Source organism: Antrostomus carolinensis, unplaced genomic scaffold (assembly GCF_000700745.2).
Source record: "Antrostomus carolinensis isolate BGI_N321 unplaced genomic scaffold, ASM70074v2 scaffold13453, whole genome shotgun sequence".
Classification (NCBI taxonomy): Eukaryota; Metazoa; Chordata; class Aves; order Caprimulgiformes; family Caprimulgidae; genus Antrostomus; species Antrostomus carolinensis.
In genome coordinates, this window is record NW_010305924.1 from 3,000 (window position 1) to 21,360 (window position 18,361).

Here is an 18,361-nt window from a genome sequence, read left to right on the forward strand (position 1 = left end):
TTTTTCTCTAGTGTGTAGTTAATAATTTGCCACTTCCTAATTATTAGAATCTTCACTTTTATTTAGGTTTGTTATTCAATTAAGTACAACTATTTTTGTTAATATGATGCAAATACTCTCCTCTTAGTGAGGACTGATACATTTGCAAGTGTGCAATGAAAATGCGATTTGAATCAGCGTTGCTGCCTTTTCAACTGAAAATGTCTAGAAATACTGTCAACCCTGCTAAATGTTGCTGAACTGTTGCCAAACTAAATGCTTGATGAAGGACATCCCTTTACCATTGCTTGTTGGAAGCTAGGCACATAACACCAAGGGGATTGCTCAAGTTAATTCTGCTCTTACAGTGTTTTCATAAGCATTCACTGTTCACTGCTGGAAACAGGGAAGTGGGCAAGAAAGATCTTTAATCTGACCAGAGTGTTCTTATATAGCATACCAAAGGATTATATTTACTTTGACATAATAACCACATGTGGCACTCTGTGGGTTACACTCAATGCCATCCTTGGGTTTTGTGTATATTCAAACACTACACAAATATAAAGACCATTAATACAGAACTACTTCTAGATAATATGCCTGTTTAAAAAGTCAATTTGTTAGCATTTCTTGTTCTTGGGGATATAAATACACTCCCTTTCCTTATTATTCTTTTAAAAATTCACAGAGCACTTTCATATTAAAATATGTTTATCTTTTTTCCTCTCTACCCAAATTTTTTTTTGACTGAATTTCAAACTAATTATATGCTTTTCAACCATTACAGTTGAAATTATTACAGACAGTTTATTCTTTATATTAATTTCATTTAGGTAAGATACTGAAATAAGATAATTTGGATTTATGATAGCATTATTTTCTGAATTTCAGCACTGTTACCATAGTCATTATATGGCACTGTACTTAAATAAGTAATTCTTGTTTGTTCTGTGTATTGCAGAGGAACAGGTATCTTCTGCTGGGAAACCCCAGAAAGGACTGGTAGATCCTTACCCAACGTTTCAAAGAAGAAAAACCCCTCGTTTTCTTAAAATTGGAACTCCTTTCTATCAGGACAATCAACTTCAAGTCAAAGTCTACTGGAAGAAGACAGGTTTGTCAAATTTTTATTGTACTGTTTTTTCTAAGGAGGAACTCTCATCAACTGCCTCAGAGTTGTAGAACGTTGATATAATATAATGAACCTTGTACAATCATTCAAAGTTAAATCCTACACCCGTCCTTCGTTCCCTTCACCTTCACATTGGAGTGACACATTGCATCTCCTCTTTGTGTTATGGATGTGTAAATGTCTGGCAGAAGTCAATGATGTGAATCAGGTATCCAAAAAATTACAGTCAGTTGGGACACTGAATCTTCCCAGAGCTGAGTTAATTCTTAGTTCAGTGGAAGTTGCTTCTGCAAGGTTTTAAATAAGGAAGCCTTAAGTTCAACAGAGCTTTTGTGGCTATGAGTGTGGTCTCCCTGGAGTGTGGTCAGAGGGTCTTAAGCACATACAATTCCTGGGTGGATTTTCTGCTGATGCCGCTGCAGTATCACTTGTTGGATTTTGTCAGTTGAGAAATGAGTCAGGAAATGAATGTATATGGAAATCATGCAGTGGTGTCACAAAAAATAAACTAGTTTGAACCACAAAAATTGGAGTTATACTGGCTGTTGTTAAGGCCGCAATAGGCTTTATGCCAAACTTTATCAGTCACCTTGAATTAGAACAGGATGAATAGTTGGCCACAAACACTGGAAAAATCTTTAAATTGATTTTCTGCTAGGCTGCATGCACCCTTCTGTTTTTCAGAAGAATCTTAACAACAATTTTATCATTAATTCTTCCAGTCTAAAGGAAAATGCCATAAATTTTAAGTGTCTAATCAGATTCAGAAATCAAAAAAGGGATTTTCCTTTCTTGCCCTCTAAGAGCATATAGGTTGTTACACATTGCTCCAGCTTAGCCATAATAGGTTCATATGCAGTTATTTGAAAACATTTTTAACACTTATCAGTGTTTTAACTTAGAGAAATCTATATGTGTAGCAGTAGCACCTGTATAAAATCCATTCAATTTTCATATTTGAAATAAAGGGCTACAAAAATGGATAACCATCTTTTCTTCTGGAATTTTTAAAAGAGTTTTAGAAATATTTAAGTTCTTCTGGGTTTAGGTGTATGCAGCACCACCCTGAATGAGTGAGAGGCTATATAACCATTCAATTATGCTATGTAACACAAAAGTATGTCACACTGGATGGTGTGGATTGTGAGAGGTATCTTTTGCTTCTTAAGAAGTGCCTGCGTGTTAGAATGGTTACCTTTCTAGCCCTGCTGTATGAAGTACTTACAAATCAAATGCTTATTCCTCCATAAAGTCTTCAAGCTTTGGCTCAGCCTGACTACATAAACATTTTAAATGCTTTTCCCTTGGCTATGCTAGTTTTGTTTTTTCTAGCTTTCCCCATTATATTTCATTTTTGCCTAATTTCATGGAAAGCTGGAATAATTTAAGGTTTACGTAGAAGCTGAGGCATTTTTAATTCTGAATTCTGAGTTTATGTAACAATATGTGTTTGTTTATGCAAAGTAAGATTTATATATTCTGAGTTTGGGACTTACCATCTTAAGCTTTAGCCTTCTGGAAGTGAAACGTCAACTCATTGTCCAAGCTCCTTTTATAGTCAAAACAGAAAAGCAGGTGACTTCTGAAGCAGCTGAATCATTCTCTGGAGATGCCTCTCTCTTCCTTACTGAGTACAGAAGGGAGTCTAGACAACTCATTTGTGGAAGGCTTAGAGATGCCTAGTATCTCTCTATAAGCTGAAGTTCAATTCTGAGCAGTTTGAATTGAAAAAACTGAGGGACGAGATTCGAAGACGAGGAGACTGTGATGTCTCTCACAGGTGTAAGGCAGGTTGTGAAACTCTCAGTCTACAGGCAAAATTCAGCCCAGTGGAACAACTGATCCAGCTGCAACCCTTTTCCTGACAGCCCATTTCCAGAAAAAAGATTATGTGTCCTGTGAACAAAATGCCAGTGTGAAATTCACCCTTCAGTTTTTCCAAATTCACTGTTACAGTTAATGGAGGAAAAAACATGACCAATACAGCAATATTCATCTTGTAGGTATCCTGAACTAGGTATCCATCATTATAATGGTAACTTGGATATCGAGCTTCTAAGTAGATTTTACACCATAGTAACTTAAATGTTGGCATCTAAATCTAGAGCTGAATCCCACACTATATTACATACCTGGAAGTAATATTTGTAGTAAAAGTTAGAAATGCCTGTAAAAAGAAATAAGGTAGTCAGCATTCTCAAAGTAACTGTGACAGGAGATAATTAAGGTTAAATTAAATGAGGGAATGTTTTCTAGCTTGGAAATAACAGTGTTTGGAAGTGGTGTAATCTCCACAACTGGAGATCTTCAAAGACAGATGTGGGACAGATCTGTTAGAAATGACACGGATTTATGTACTGTCACCTTGTGCCAGGGATGGACCAGCTGAGTTGCTGACTGTATAGCTGACTCACCTTGTGTGACTCTGTACACCCGATTACATCAGGGGGACACCCGGAGGTCCATTTTGGTCATGTGGCAGGACCAAGCTCTGTCACATGCACCAGTGTGTGTAGGTATATGTCCCAGCCGTGCAGTGAAAGTTGCCTTCATTTTTCTCACAGAGGAACAGTGATAGCAAAGGCGTGTGAAGAGGGGCAGAATATGGCAGTTTGTCACGCTTACTTTTTTCCTTTCTTTTTTTAAAAAGAAAATATCTGTGTTCTGATTGACAGCATATGCAGTAACTCAGCAGGAGCCATTACCTCATCTGGAACTGAAATATAGCCAGTTACCTGCTCCTGAGAAGCTAACAGCTTCTATAAGCTCTTACAGGAGTTTGAATGTTATGTAGTAGATGGATGAGGTACTGACTGTAAATTTACTAGTGACGATTTACTGCAGAGCAAGAGTTTTTCACCACGCAAGGAACACAGCAGGAGAAGCATATTGGCTGTGTCTTGTCTTTATGAAAGACAGCAGTTACTGGAGCCAGCTGTGCAGGGAACTGTATAGAATCAGAATAGTTTGGGTTGGAAGGGACCTTTAAAGGTCATCTAGTCCAACCCCCCAGTTGTACCCACAGGTCTTTCTCCTTTATGAACTGCGCTGTCTCAAGTCGTGTTTAGGGAGTTGGAAGAGGCAAAAGAGTGCAGCAACTATAATGGGAAATACTGAGAGAGAATCTGCCTCAGCCTGCTTTATAGCCTAGCATCTAGGCTATTTTCCTTGCAGGTAGGCAATCAGAGTTCAAATCCTTCCTGACAGGGAATTGATCTCTTTGTCTTCTATGTGGTGGGTGAAAACAGGAGTCTCTGTTGATTGCCCTAATGTTGTCATTATTTTGTAGTTTGCTGTTAAAAACACCACTTTTTTGGTACAGGAACACAGCCATTCTGTAGTCATAAATTAGGATGTGTGACTTGAAAACAAAAATTAAGAAAATATTTTGAAACCATGTCAAATAAGTATATTGATAATGGTGAGAATTCCCATGAGTCTCAAGCTTGAATATGTTGGACATCTGTAAATTAAGCAAAATTTCAGTTGCTTATAGCAAAGATTACTTTGTGTGGTTTGATTTTCAAGTTTTTTTATACTTTCTATGATAGACTTCATGGTCCTAACAAGAGATGGTTACAGTGTTTATGAAATAAACACGTTATTTAGATTTTGTTGGGTTTTTTTTTAAGATTACGACATTTAAACCAGCATGATATGTTGCTATAGAGTGTCTTTTAGCTGTAATGAAAACTTTTAACAACTACTGGAACAGCAGTCTCACTTTGTAAGAAGGTTACTCATTTTCTATAGTAATAGCTGCTCAGAATTTTTTGTTGTATTCTTGAATTCAGCAGCCCTAACATTCTACTTAGACCCCAGATTACTTTTTTTTTTAATTTGGTCCAAACTCAAGATGGCTCTGTAAAAGAGGTTTGTACAGGCAACATTGTAGCATCACAGCATGCCACAGATTACCAAAGCAAATAGAAGGAAGACTATGGATTTCTTGCAGTCTCAGACCACTTAAGAAACACAAACGTGTTCCTAAGGTTGTTTTAGTTTATTACTTTATTTTCATTGGTCCCTTTGTTAGCTGAGAAATTGTTTTGATTTTGAATTTGAACCGTTTACTCTCTCTAAAAAGAATAAAATAGAACAGAATCATGGAATAGTTTAAATGAGTTGGAAGGGACCTCTGGAGGTCAGCTGGTCCAACCATCTGCTCAAAGTAGAACTCTGAAGTTAAATCAAGTTATCCTGTCCCATCTGTAAGGCCCTATAACAGATGTTGTTATTGTTTTCTAAACGACAGATAATTTGTCCTTTATTAATATCAGCCTGCAGAGGCCTAACAGTTTATTGCAATGTACCTTAGGATTTCCAGAATGTGTGGTGATGTCTCTTGAAATCCAAAGATAGCTCTTCTATTACTATGAAGAAGATTTATTCCTCTGTCATTTGCAGATGTGGCTCTAGGAAGCCAGTGAAAGACAACAATGATGACCTCAGGGCTGAAGCTCTTGGTTTTATGTTGTTCCTCTGGATAGAACTCATCAGACCTCTGTCCTGTGCAACAACTGCAATAGGGGGATGTTGCAAACTGTTACTGAACTGGCTTTATTAAAGAAGTGTTTTCTTACCAGTACTCAGAAAGTGAACACAGTATTTGAGTTAAAGTCCGAGGAAGTGGATGGAAGATCCTATTTCTCTATATATGCATCATAATGCACCACAGTTTGGTAGCAGGAAAAGACTTATTTAGGCCTGTTCTTCAAGTGTCATTTCTGAAGTCCCATTAGTTTCATTAAACATAAGGCATGAGTGGAATGTAGGATCTGGACTTTACATTAAAAAAAACCCCCACAATTTTTTCTGAAATAATCTTTCAGTTTGAATGCTTCAGTATGATGACAATAATAACTTTACTGCAGGATACATGCTAACAAAAATAACTCTACGCTTCAAGCAGTACAATGTGCTTAGCAAATGCACATAATTTTGCTAGACAGAGTCATCACAAAAGCATATTGTAATTATATGAATACAATAGCTTCTTTCTGAAATAAGAAAATGTCTTTCACTTGCTGCCTCTGACTTAGGCCTGGGATTAGAGAAACGCAATACATTCCTTAAGCAGCATGAATCACACTTTTGTAAATGAAAAGAACTTGCTTGTGGCAAGATTTTTTGGCCATCTCAACTGTGTGAAATTAGAAATTATGTGCTATTTATGTCAAATAGTAGAATCAACTTAAACAAATCACTTATTACTCCTTGGTGCTGGAGTCACAGAATACCATCCATTACCAAGAATGGATTCATTCTGAATCCCCCTACTTAAAAGGATTAGCTACTTAGAATAACTAAGATTCTCAATATCTTCGGCAGTAATCAAGACTGAAAGTGTGAAAATAAGAGCCTTATGTTTCCTCTGTTCCTCAGTGGTTTGGCAACTAGAGAGCTGAGGTTTTGGACTTCAGATGAAAAGCCTTCAAGTTGCTGCACATTTGTGAATCTTCAGGGTATGAAAATAAGAAATTTCCCATAGACAGAAGGAAAAAAAATATTCTTTATGAGCTCACTGCATAAATTCTTATCACTTGCTGCAATAATTATAATACATGATAATATTAGAATGTAATTTAATGTGATGATTTCTTTCCAAAGCAACATGTCACAATACTATTTTCTAACCCATTACTCTGCCTTCACTATTGATTTCTTAGTCCCTGTTATTTGAGTATAATGTAACTCTCCTTACTTAGGTAAAGCTTTAGTTGCCTTCACTTTTCTTTGAATGAAATCTATGAGTATTTACATCCCCTGTTTAAATTAAACATTTAAAGTACTTCTAGATATTTAAAATCAATATATCTGCCCCTTGGTTTTGCTTAAAAAGACAAATATTTAAAAAGCATTAAGGCTTGGCTTCAGGCTTCTTTCTTTGTGTTTCTGGTAAATGCTAAAGCATTTCAAAAAAGAACACTTAAGACAGGGAGAGGCAAAGAATCCTCCATTGTCTGATAAATCAACCAAACGAGAATAATGAATTAAATTACAGGGAAGAATAAAATGCAAGGCAAGGCAAAGCAAACAGAAAGCTACCATGAATGCTTTTAAAACTAGATCTTAGGAAAACAAAATTAACTTTCACTTAGTTCATGGAGATAAATGAAGTGACTGTATGTGCTGACTCTCTGTTTGCAATAAGGTATTTCATATGGCAGGTTTTAAAATAATTGAAAGCTTTCCCTGTGTTATCCTATGATCCTGTCTCTTGGAACTAGTGCCATTGAAGCTAATGAAACCCTTCAATGCCAGTTGGATTTTCTAGCTGTTATTGTAAAGAATTCAACAGTAGCTGCTTAACACTAAGGAATTATTTAGCTTGGTACTAACTGTTGCACTAGGAAGATTACTGTTTGAGCAGCTGTATAAATTATTAAGCAGTAAAATGTTTGTAATTGAAGGTATCACTGCGATCTAGATGGTTCTTTCAACAGGAAGACCTCGCTGTTAAATACAGTGAAGGACACACCTGTATATTTCCCTCATATTTCTGTGTGAATACAGAGACATCATCTCAGCAGTGACTGGTTGTGTGGGTACATATAATGTGCATTTTAATCTAGATATTTAATTAGTAAAGCTGTCCCCAAGCACAGGAAGCTTCAACTAGATCAACTTGTCAGAAATTCACCAGCAGACATTGCATAATTTTGCTTTTCCACATGTGCTACAGCTGACTCAGATGCCTGTATCCTATGGGCTTCCTCAACATCCTGCCTGATGAGGTAGACAATGCTGTCAGCTTAAACTATTGTGGGTTAATATTCTTGAGTTAAAAGAATATCCTGTCAGAAGTATCTTCTGTGTGATTCCTACTCCTCCCTCACTTTGTGTTACATAGGCCTAAAGTAGTTTCAGCAATAAGATTTTTGTTATCCCACTGCTGTTTTTTAAAATCTCTTTGCCTTTTTGCTGCCTGGAGAGACTGAAAAGAGGAGCATCTGATCATCTCCTGTTGTACTTTATAAACTGATTACAGGACTTGGACTATTTGGTTAGTGTCCAAGTATGAAGTGCTAACAATACTTAAATTTTGCTGGTGAGAGTAATGAAAAAAAATAAAAAAAAATAATTTTTTTGTAGAGTAGATACGGTGTAATTTCTCAAATAGTACGCAATTTATTAGTAAAGTTTCAAAATCACATTTACAATAGGGCAACTTCAGTGGCATTTCCCCTGCAAATGGAACAATATTGGGGAGGCACAGTTTACTGCATTTCCTCATGTTTCCACAGGAACAACAGAAAACCATTACTGAATGCCTTTCACTTGCTTCCAAACCTCTGTACCTTTCAGGGTAGGTGGTTAAAGCTCTTGGTATGAGAGGAGAAGGGGCAAGTCTGTCCAACGATTAGTCCTAGGAATGTAGTTGAAACTGATTCAAAGTCTGCCAGGAAATCAAATACCAGAAGCCAAATCAGAACTGCCCACTGTGGTCCCAGAGCTCAGACAGCACAGAAGACTGATTTTGCTTAGCAGGCACCCACTGATGTCTGCTGAAGACAGATTGTGGCTGTACTGGACTGGTTTAGTCCAGAACATTCATCAAACTAGTTCCAACACTTTGTATGGTTAATCCATTTATTACTTCATTTTAAAATTTACATGGTGTATGCTGTTCACAAGCCCTCAGTATGACCTGAATCATACTCCAGAACACCTTTAATAATTGTGAAAGTCTATTTAATTTGACTTATGCATTTAAAAGAAGTCTTCTTTTTATTCTTAAATTTAATAACTGTATACAAATTTAGGTTTGATTTCTTTTGAACTTACATTAAAAGATCAAAAAGAAATGTTATTGCACCTGAAACATCCTGGGTTATGGGGTTCCAGAGTTTTATGTGCTTGTTCTATGAAGAACCACATTTTTTAATTGGTTTTGAAGCCACTTCTATCTTAATTTGAATACTAATTCTTATGTTGGAGACCCAGGAAACAGTGAAGCTCTGTTCTCCCTGTCTGTATGTAAACATGATTTATATTTAACTTGTTTTCACTCTGTTCCTTTTCTTGTAGACTCAATAGTCTTAAACTGCAGATTTAGAAACTTCACATTAATGCCATTAACTTTATGAATAACAGTTCAGCAAAACAACATCGTCATATGGCATGCCATGATGCATACCATGAAAGTCCACTTTTGGAACTTGATGGAGCATTGTACATGCATGCAAACTTGCCTGTATGGCTTTTGCATAGAATAGAGAGAAGGGAGTAGCAGGTGCATCTGTGCATCTCCTCCCATTCTGGAGTTAGGGGTAAGCTGAGTCTTTACCTTGACTCTGGAACTGAGAAGGACTCCCAGATTATTCTCTCCATATAGCGTTCCCACCTAAACCAATGTCCAGACTTGTCAAAGTTACAAAGAAGGCTAAAGTTAGTGATAAGAGTACCTAGTAACATTTTCAATAGATGTATAATCATAACAAGCCTTGGACTTGTTTGTTTGGGGTTTTTTTGTTTTAATTAAATACAGTTTCTGGATGCTTTGAAAATCTGGCTGTGAGAGAGTGTGTAGGAAGCTTCTGTTCAGGCTACAAGCAGCCATTGTGAGACTTGGCACTTGCAAGAAGCAAATTTCCTTGTAATAGAAAACCAGAATGAGATACTGTTGAACTCACTTTGTATAGGAAGTTGTGTGTGGGAAAAGGAGTGAGGGTAGAGGTAATCCAGTTTAGAGATGTTCCGAACTTAAATCTCTCAATATAAACATCTTTAAACATTGAGACTTCCTAGGTCTAGATATGGACACAAATACTATGACTCAGGCCTATCTTTAAATTACACATTAATTGTTAATATCATTTTTGGAAAGGATTATCATTGCATTATACAAAGAATGTGTTTTATAGAAAGAAAGTTTGTTTTAAATGGCATAATGTGAGAAACAAAATCTTTGTGATTTAAATGATACTGCTTATGTTCCATGTAGGAGCAGGAAACAGTATAGTTTGCCTTTTTAGGAAGTGTTTATTGAATGAAGTTTAAATGTCAACTGAGGGTTTTTGTGTTTATTTTAATTATACAGCTTTGAATAGGTGATTATTAAAAATTTCTTTTTCTCAGAGGTGTTGTGAATACCCTGAATTTCATAAGCAAACATTTGACTCTTTGAGGGTTTTTTTCTTTTTTATACCACTAGGTGAATCAATGCACAGGCAGCTAAAGAATCAGAGCTGGTTTAATTTCATTTTTTAAAGAGAACTTACCTAAAATGCCTGAGACAGAACACATCAACAACATACATCATTTTCTTACAGGGAAAAGAGGAGTGCAGGGAGGCTCGCAATGCATTAGTGTGTCAGTGCAGCATTTTGTCATTAGTAGAAGGTAAATTGTGTTTACCTATGTATCCTAAAACTGATAACTCACTTTGTATTTACTAAGCTACCATAAGTAAAAAAATACTTGTTATTCTATCTTTGTTTCTTGTCTTATCATTAACTTCAGATTTCAAATGTCAAAAAGAAACACCATGATTCAGAGAGGCATAAAACGGCTTGTGGACCAATATGTGAAGAAATGAACAACTGTTATGATCAAGTACTGGCAGAGATCATGTTTTGCTTCTCTGCTGTACTCTGAAGTAATCCTTCACAAACTGTTCATCAGTCATGCTGTTATTACAATGTAATAAATACCATATGGATCACTTTATACTAATGGTGTCTTCAAAACTGAAACAACTAGTAGTAAATAACACTGCTTCATTTGTTCACTTAGATTTTGCCTATATTTAAGCTTTCCCTGCATATTTCTCAAGACCTCTCCAGCAACTGAGTTTTTGCAGAAAAAGTGTTTATGAAAGCTTCCATATTGTAGAACTGTGTTGACATGGAGAAGAATGGTGGCCTGATAAACAGATGAATGCAAGCCTGAGAGAGTAGAAGACACTTTATTATATTTTATCTCAACTATTTGCGTAGTAGTCCTTCCATGTGTGGAAATACAGGCAGGTTATGCTGCAGAACAAACACTGCTGCTCATTATTCTGCCAGAATGGTGGGTTGTAAGCAGCGTTGTTTTGTATTATATCCACAGTTGTAAAGGTGTATCAGGAGTTGCATACTGGGAAAAGGTAGGGCAGGAACATTTCTTCAGGAAGCCTTTGACTTGTACACATCTTTGGGCACTTCAGAGATGATAAAATGTTTTTCTTTCTGCAAGGCATAATAAATTTCACCATTTACCATTGTTACTTTTACATTCACGGTTCAATACAATGAGATAAATAATTATTGTCCTGGATGGTGTGTTGTTTGACACAGGATTTATACAGAGCTCCCCAAAATCATACTAAAATTTTTCCATTGAAACAATTTATCAAGCTTGTAGATACAGAGACATGCACTTCATGTGCTCTGAGCAGATTCTGCCCTGTGCTATGATATTAAATATAAAATCTTTACCCCTTAATATAGCCTATTTTTAGAGCAGTAATGCTGCAAGACACATGATCCAGTAAGGAAATTGCTTAATTTTGCTGTATTTCCTTTTTCCTCTTAGTCTAAGACAATCAAAAACATGTTCAAGATCATCTTTTAACTATAGTTTGTTTGGTCATTAATGTCTTGATCTTGGTGGGTACTAAACTTTCTGGCCTGATCCATTAGCTTCTCTTAACTATTGAAGTCAACACGACTGTTCATATGCTTAAGTGCTTTGTTGAATCAGGGCCAGAATGCTCAGAAGCTTGTAAGATCAACCCCCCAGTATGAGAAGAAAAACAAAAACCATGTGGCCAGTCACAAATAATCAGGAATACAGTTTGCTGTATGGAATATCAGATTTAACAATATTAATAAATCCAAAGGTTTAGCTACATGTAGAACAAATTCTTTAAGTAATTTTCTTACTGGATAGCTTCACAGAAATTTCATTCTCCTTACTGCATTCTGTTTGAAGAAAGGTTAAGTTTGAATGAAGACAGCAGATTTACATATGGCTAATTATCTTCCAAACTTTGATAACAACTCCTTTTGACATACAGTTAGCATATTAATTAAAAGTGTATATTTTGGAGGTAGTCAGTTCGCTGAGGTAACTTGACAAAAAATACAGAACAGCATTTCCTTTATTACTCATTCAACATGTGCTTGTTATTTACATTAAATTAATACTTTTATGCTGCTAGGTACAGGTTTTAATAGAAGTATGTTTTATTTTATAATCTTGACTTTTTTACCATATTTTATTCTAATGGAAAATCTATCAGATACTGGTTGTTAATTACTTCAAATCCTGTCATGATACAGAAATCATATGTCTTTATTGATGCCAGACATTTTTATTGTAATTAAACCTTAATTTGAGCTGCTGTTGTTGAACATGTCTGCTCCAAAATCTTATTTTCCAGCAAATCCCATTTGATTTTTTTCCCAATAGATTTTTGTAATTTGCTTGCCTACATAATGGTGCTGTCACAGCTGGCATTAAATGGCATTTTTATACCAAATTGTAGAGACCCATTGCCCAACAACCACCCGTCAAACGGAATAATATACAATTCTAGAGCTGAAATACTTACATATATACTTACTTATAGCCGAGACTGCTATAGTTATCACTGCTTGACAGGAGTGGAACAGAGAGTAAGGAGCCTTGAAGTGCTGTGCCTGAAGTCCTCCAGCAAACCAGTGGCAGAACTAGCCCCAGTTCCCAAAACAGTCTGCTGCAGTTTTCTTGCTGTAGATCAAAAGAACAGAAAGAAATACATACCTCTTAAATCTGCTTACCTAGTCTCCTGGAGTGATAGTAGGTTGTTGTCATATTGGTAGCGCTGGGTTGTGTGAACAAACTTCACTGCTGTTCCTGCCCATGCTATGCCAATTTTCTAGCTACAAAGCAGTCTTCAGTTCCTCATGATTGTCAACTTGGCACTGTTCTGCAACCAAAAATGTAATATAAAGCAGAGAAAAGTATTTGACACAAAGAAAGGAGCTATCTGCAGTAACATGGTAGAAAAAAGGAAACCATGTTAGATGAAATTATTCACATGGCTGGCAGAAAGAAGATAGATCTGACAGAGAACATCTTCATAAACACAATCGATAGAGAGATAGCTTTGTGGAGATACTCATGTGGAGTTAAAAGCTTCTTTGGGTGAAACATAGGAGGGAGGGAATCAAAACAGACATTTTTTCAACACGCTTTAGGGCATCCCCTGATCAAAACATTTCTAGTTAGAGATTAAAGATTTCTGCCCAACAAAGTTGACTGCATACCCTTGTTCAGTAAAACAACTAAGCATATGTGGAATTTTAAGGACATGCTCATGATGTCTGTATAAGAATGTTTTCTTAAGGCTAGGAACTCATTTTATAATTCGGAAATTGTACTTCAAAAGTCATAGCCAAATTAATTACCATTAGCTAATACTTTATTTGGGAATATTAGTTTTGTACAATGGTCTGAAACAGAAATTGTACTTTAAAAGTCATAGCCAAGTTAATTACCATTAGCTAATAGTTTATTCAGGAATATTAGTTTATTCGGGAATATTAGTTTTGTACAATGGTCTGAAACATCAAGAAATCTTTAGCTTGAGCATCTGAAAGTCATGTACATGACGGTGTCTTTACAGGGATTTTTAAAGTAGTTTTTCTGGTTTTCTTTTTTTTTTTTTTCTCTCTTTTTTTTTTTTTTTTTTAAAGAAGCTTGCAAATAAAAGTAATTGTTTGAATAAGCTGTCTGCTGTAACAGTCCTTAAAGGAGCTCTTGCTTAAATAATTATTATGTTGACTAATTTCACAAGATCAGAGCTACTCAAATGAGTGCTAGCACTTAGTATGTCCTTCAAGTTCAGTGTTTCTTTACAAATATTTTAAATTCTGGGAAAGATGAATGTTTTCTGTTTGTGTAAGCATAAGTCTTTTTAGTGTTAAAGGGTATACTTTCTAACCATGAGAACAAGGGTGTTATACAGCTTTATAGAGACTTATAATTTGAAGTACAGAATCAGGAAAACTCCAAACTATTAAGAAGGACATTGATTATATACAAAAAAGGCTTTATAATGTGACATCTCAGGGATGACATATCAGGGAACCAGACTGAAGGAGCCTGGCAGTTTCTTTTCAGTGTTATGTTCCTATTCTAGAAGGGATAGCAGAGCTTTCTGCTAAAACTGGCCCAAATCAGTCCTATTAGGTACTGGATATTCTGTTGATATTAACTACTCAAATGACTTCTCAGAAAAAGATGTGGCTGTGGGTTACAATGTATTAACTTCAGCTGGGTTTAATTCAGAACCATTCGCTTTGGTTGTAGTGGCTGACATTCACCTAGACTGCAGCTTGGATCACTTCTCCAGTAACTACCACTGAGTTTGTAATGGACAGCTGAAAACAAAAATCTAAATAAAATTATAGTGGTGATCTCACTAGGAGAGTGTATATTGCTGAAAGGAAGGCTGGGAGAAGCTATTCTTTTGTGTGTGCTATAAACACAAAATCAGATGTGTAATGCCGCATAAAAACTGAACTCTAGAGCCATTAACTTTATATGCAACTTTATAAAACAAATGTATATTTTCATATTTTTTTAAGTCTCTTACATGGCTTTTTAGATCATTATGTATGCCTTATCTCCTTTTGCTTTTAAAAAATTTAAAGATAATTTCTAAACCAGTAGTGTTGTTTAATATGCATACTTCATGCATGCACATACACTTTGAGTTTTTCACGCTTCTAGCTTTATTTAATAACAAAATGCCCTGCTTTTCCCTATTTGTTAAAAGATTTCTGTCTCAATTAGGAGCTACTTCCCTATTATATTTCAGGTTTGCAACCCAAATTGCTCAGGCTTTAGACCCTGACAGGATAGATTTTTTAAAAAGAGAAAATTGTTTTTATTGTTGTCAATTGTTTTTACAGTCTTCTTTTTAACAGAAAGCAATTAACATGCTTAAGTTCAAACTTTTTAGATAATAACAATCACAAAGGCGGAGATGAGAACTGAAGAAGTTTTAGTCTTGAAAATAAGTTTAGGGTCATCAAAAAGGCTTATTCTAATGAAAAGTTTTGGATTAACTTAGCTGGTGCTCTTCTTATGTATTATAGCAGTTGTTGTACTTCCATATATGTATGCAAAAACCTTTTTGAAATAACTTTACATGCTCACTGAAAAGAAAGAAAATCTTGTCTTTTCAAACAATATAGGTTGTTATCAGAATATCAGATGTGAGCAGTATCAGATATAAGATTCATTATTTCATTTTGTTTAAATAAAAAAAATGAAACTATGTTTATTAGAAACCTTCATCCTACATTTACAGTCCAAGTTGATATATTCTGAAAGGAGAAAGCTCAGGGACTTACAGGCATTTTCACTTGTCTTCAGGCACAGATTTCTCTAGCAGTGCCAGGCAGCAGTATTGCAATGCTCTGATGATATAAACAATTACAGGCAGTTGACACGAAGTCGTTGCCATCATTTGCAGGATGTTTAGAAGTAGCAGCATTGAGGATTGTTTCGGGTTTTTTTTAATACTGAATTTAAATGCTTGATTTAAAAAAAAAAATTAAGTAGTATATGCTTACATATCTGAAAATGTCAACACAGTATTTTTAAAGTTATCTCCATTAGCTGATATAAGGTTTAAATTACATAAGGGTATAATATTTTCTGCATTATATTGAAGGATACTTAGGAACAAGTGAGGAACTACCAGCTTTATAATATTTAAAACTCCTTCTATTTTTATCTAGAGAAGCCAGAAAAGTTACAATGGAGAAAGTATAATTATAATATGTGTCTTTTCCACTCTTTTTGTATCATTTAGATGTCAGCATGAATCAATTCCAAGTCCACTGGCTACTGGAGTCCTGTGCACACAATGATACCAAAGGACTTGGGAAAGTAACTGAGCTGACTTATGTAAGTCTCCATTCAGCTTTCTGCTTGACTCTGCATAGCTTCTGAGCAGCAAGAGAAAGGGTGGTTCTGTAACATAACACAGTATGCTTTATACCACATTTCATAGATAAGTAAGAATGTTTCTTTTTCATGTTCTGCTTCAGCAAAAGATAAAAATGAACTGGTTTGGATTTTTTTTTTTTCTGTTTGGGTTTGATTGTTTGTTAATCCACATTAGGCTAAAATAATATTTTTTTTTGGTGGTGGTGTTCAGAAAACAAGAGCAGCCAAACAGACTTCTTCGCTAAGTACTTATATATTTCTACAGCATATAGAGCATGTAACTTTAGAGTTATTACTGTAGGACTCTAGCACAGTGCAAATACCGAACAGTGATAATAGTAATTAGTAAACTAGGTTTTCTTTTAGACATGCAGGTGGGTTTCGCAATGCTGAGGGCAATAATAGAATAAGAAAAAAGGACTGTAGGTGAAAAATACTAGACATTAAATCTGGAAGTCAGACAGGTATCAGATAAGGAGAAAAACCCTATGTAAGTACATGTCAGCCCAAATATATGTTGCAGTGGCAGTTCTTCGTACTCAGTTTGTTGGCAATCTAGTGTCATCTGTCTGTGTAACACATTCTTTGAACAACACAGTAATGTGATTGGTGCATCACAATTGATTTAGTGGGTTATGGAGAATGGAAGAAATCACAATTCACTTTTCCTTCTTACCCTGACCTATACTACTGGATCAATTCAGTGGAGTTGATGGCATGTAAAAGTAGAGTAAATCAAAAGACGTCATTTCTCAAACAGAGGGCTGTTAGCTTGTAAGATTTGCTGCTTCATGAGGTCAGCAAAGCAAATATTAGAGGTGGATTAAAAAAATGTGACATAATGTTATGATCAGTCCCAATATTTCAAGTTATACACATTGAAGATAGGAGAAAGTTAACATTTAAGAAGTTTATTTCCAGTATAGGTCAAGAAAGACTCTTTGTACATCTACCCAAATGCATTGTGAGGAAATCATTTATTTCCTCTCAAGCATCTTACCGTAATTGGTCCAATCTACTTTGGGAAACTCCGTGTTTCTTTTGAAGAAGGAAATCATTGCAAGGAAACAGGAGGTTGATGCTACAAAAGGTTTGGTATTGGATGTGATAGATCAAGGTGGATAGAGGCCTTACATTTCCAGTGTTGACCATTTAGACCCTATCACAAGAAGAAAAAAAAAAATAGTCCTGTCACAATTTTAAGCAGGAGTCAAGCCTATTAGAGCACTCTCCCGACCGATGGAAAGCAGGGAGTCACATCCAGCCTAATCTCTGTGTCCCATCAAATATGACCTTCTAAGTGAAGGTTAAACTAATCCAGTTTGGGAGTAGAAAAAAAGAGGGAGTTATGCAGAACAGTGCTAGACATTAGTGATTCTGAAGGGAAGTAAAGATCTAAGAGGCAGTGAAAGACTTTTGACTTTAGCCAGTAAGGTATTATTGGACATTTTCCCAGGGGAAAAACAAAACACAAACAACAAAGATTTTTTACTGATATATAATTTGTGCTAAAGCTTTCAGACTGTGATTTTCAAAAGTACTTTAGACAACAGCAAGAATTTAGCAGAATACTTAAACTTTGTGTAAAGTTTTCTTCTCTCATGGTCTTTAAACAGAGAATTGTTCAGCTGTGGAGCTTTTCTTCCTGATAAGAAGGTAGAAGTGGTTAATATACTAAAGCGGAAAAAAATGGATCCATAATGCTATGCTGGACTTTGAATGTGCTTTTAAAAAGTTAAAAGTAGATGAAGCCTGTCATTTACAGCAGCTTAACTCAGCTTTCTTGCATTTATTTAATTCAATTAGCATTTGCATCCTCACATTGCTAGCCCCATTGCCATCATGTCAGGGATATGTTTCTAAATGTTAGAAGCCAGTTGCTTTGATGCAGTGTGGTAAAGGAACTCTGTAGAATTGAAGGACATATCCAAATACCATGCTAATATGTTTTGCTACTGGAAATAATCATAACATAGGCAATGTTTGCTTTGTTCTCTGAGTAAAAGCCGTATTGGCATGTGTTCAGTGTATCAGGAGAGTATTTTACTGGAGAAAACTTTTCATCTTCTGCCAGCCTTATTTTTCAATTTTTTATTTTTTTTTCTAGAAGTCTATTTGCAGCACGTGGTCTTTTTGTTTTTCTTCTAGGAAAACTACATGATTCTGAAGGACTTGTCATTTTCATGCAAATACAAAGTAACTGTTTTGCCTGCAAAATCTAAAGGTCGTTTTAAGGCTGAGAGTGTTTTCTTTGTTACCCCACCCTGCTCTTCATTTAAAGAAAAAAAACACAAGCACATTAATTGTCCTGCT

General features: G+C 35.6%; 1 protein-coding gene across 1 annotated transcript in view; it reads left to right on the forward strand.

The window, feature by feature from the left end:
- Nucleotides 1-943: 943 nt before the first annotated feature.
- LOC104522600 (anosmin-1-like) overlaps nucleotides 944-18,361 on the forward strand; it is a gene marked incomplete at its 5' end in the record, with an annotated part of 22,316 nt that continues 4,898 nt past the window's right edge. Inside the window, 3 exons of the mRNA XM_010164934.1 lie at nucleotides 944-1,096; nucleotides 15,912-16,006; nucleotides 18,197-18,361. The exon at nucleotides 18,197-18,361 is cut by the window's right edge and continues 4 nt beyond it. Of these exons, the coding sequence (XP_010163236.1) occupies nucleotides 944-1,096; nucleotides 15,912-16,006; nucleotides 18,197-18,361 (413 nt within the window). The remainder of the gene's footprint in view (nucleotides 1,097-15,911; nucleotides 16,007-18,196) is intronic.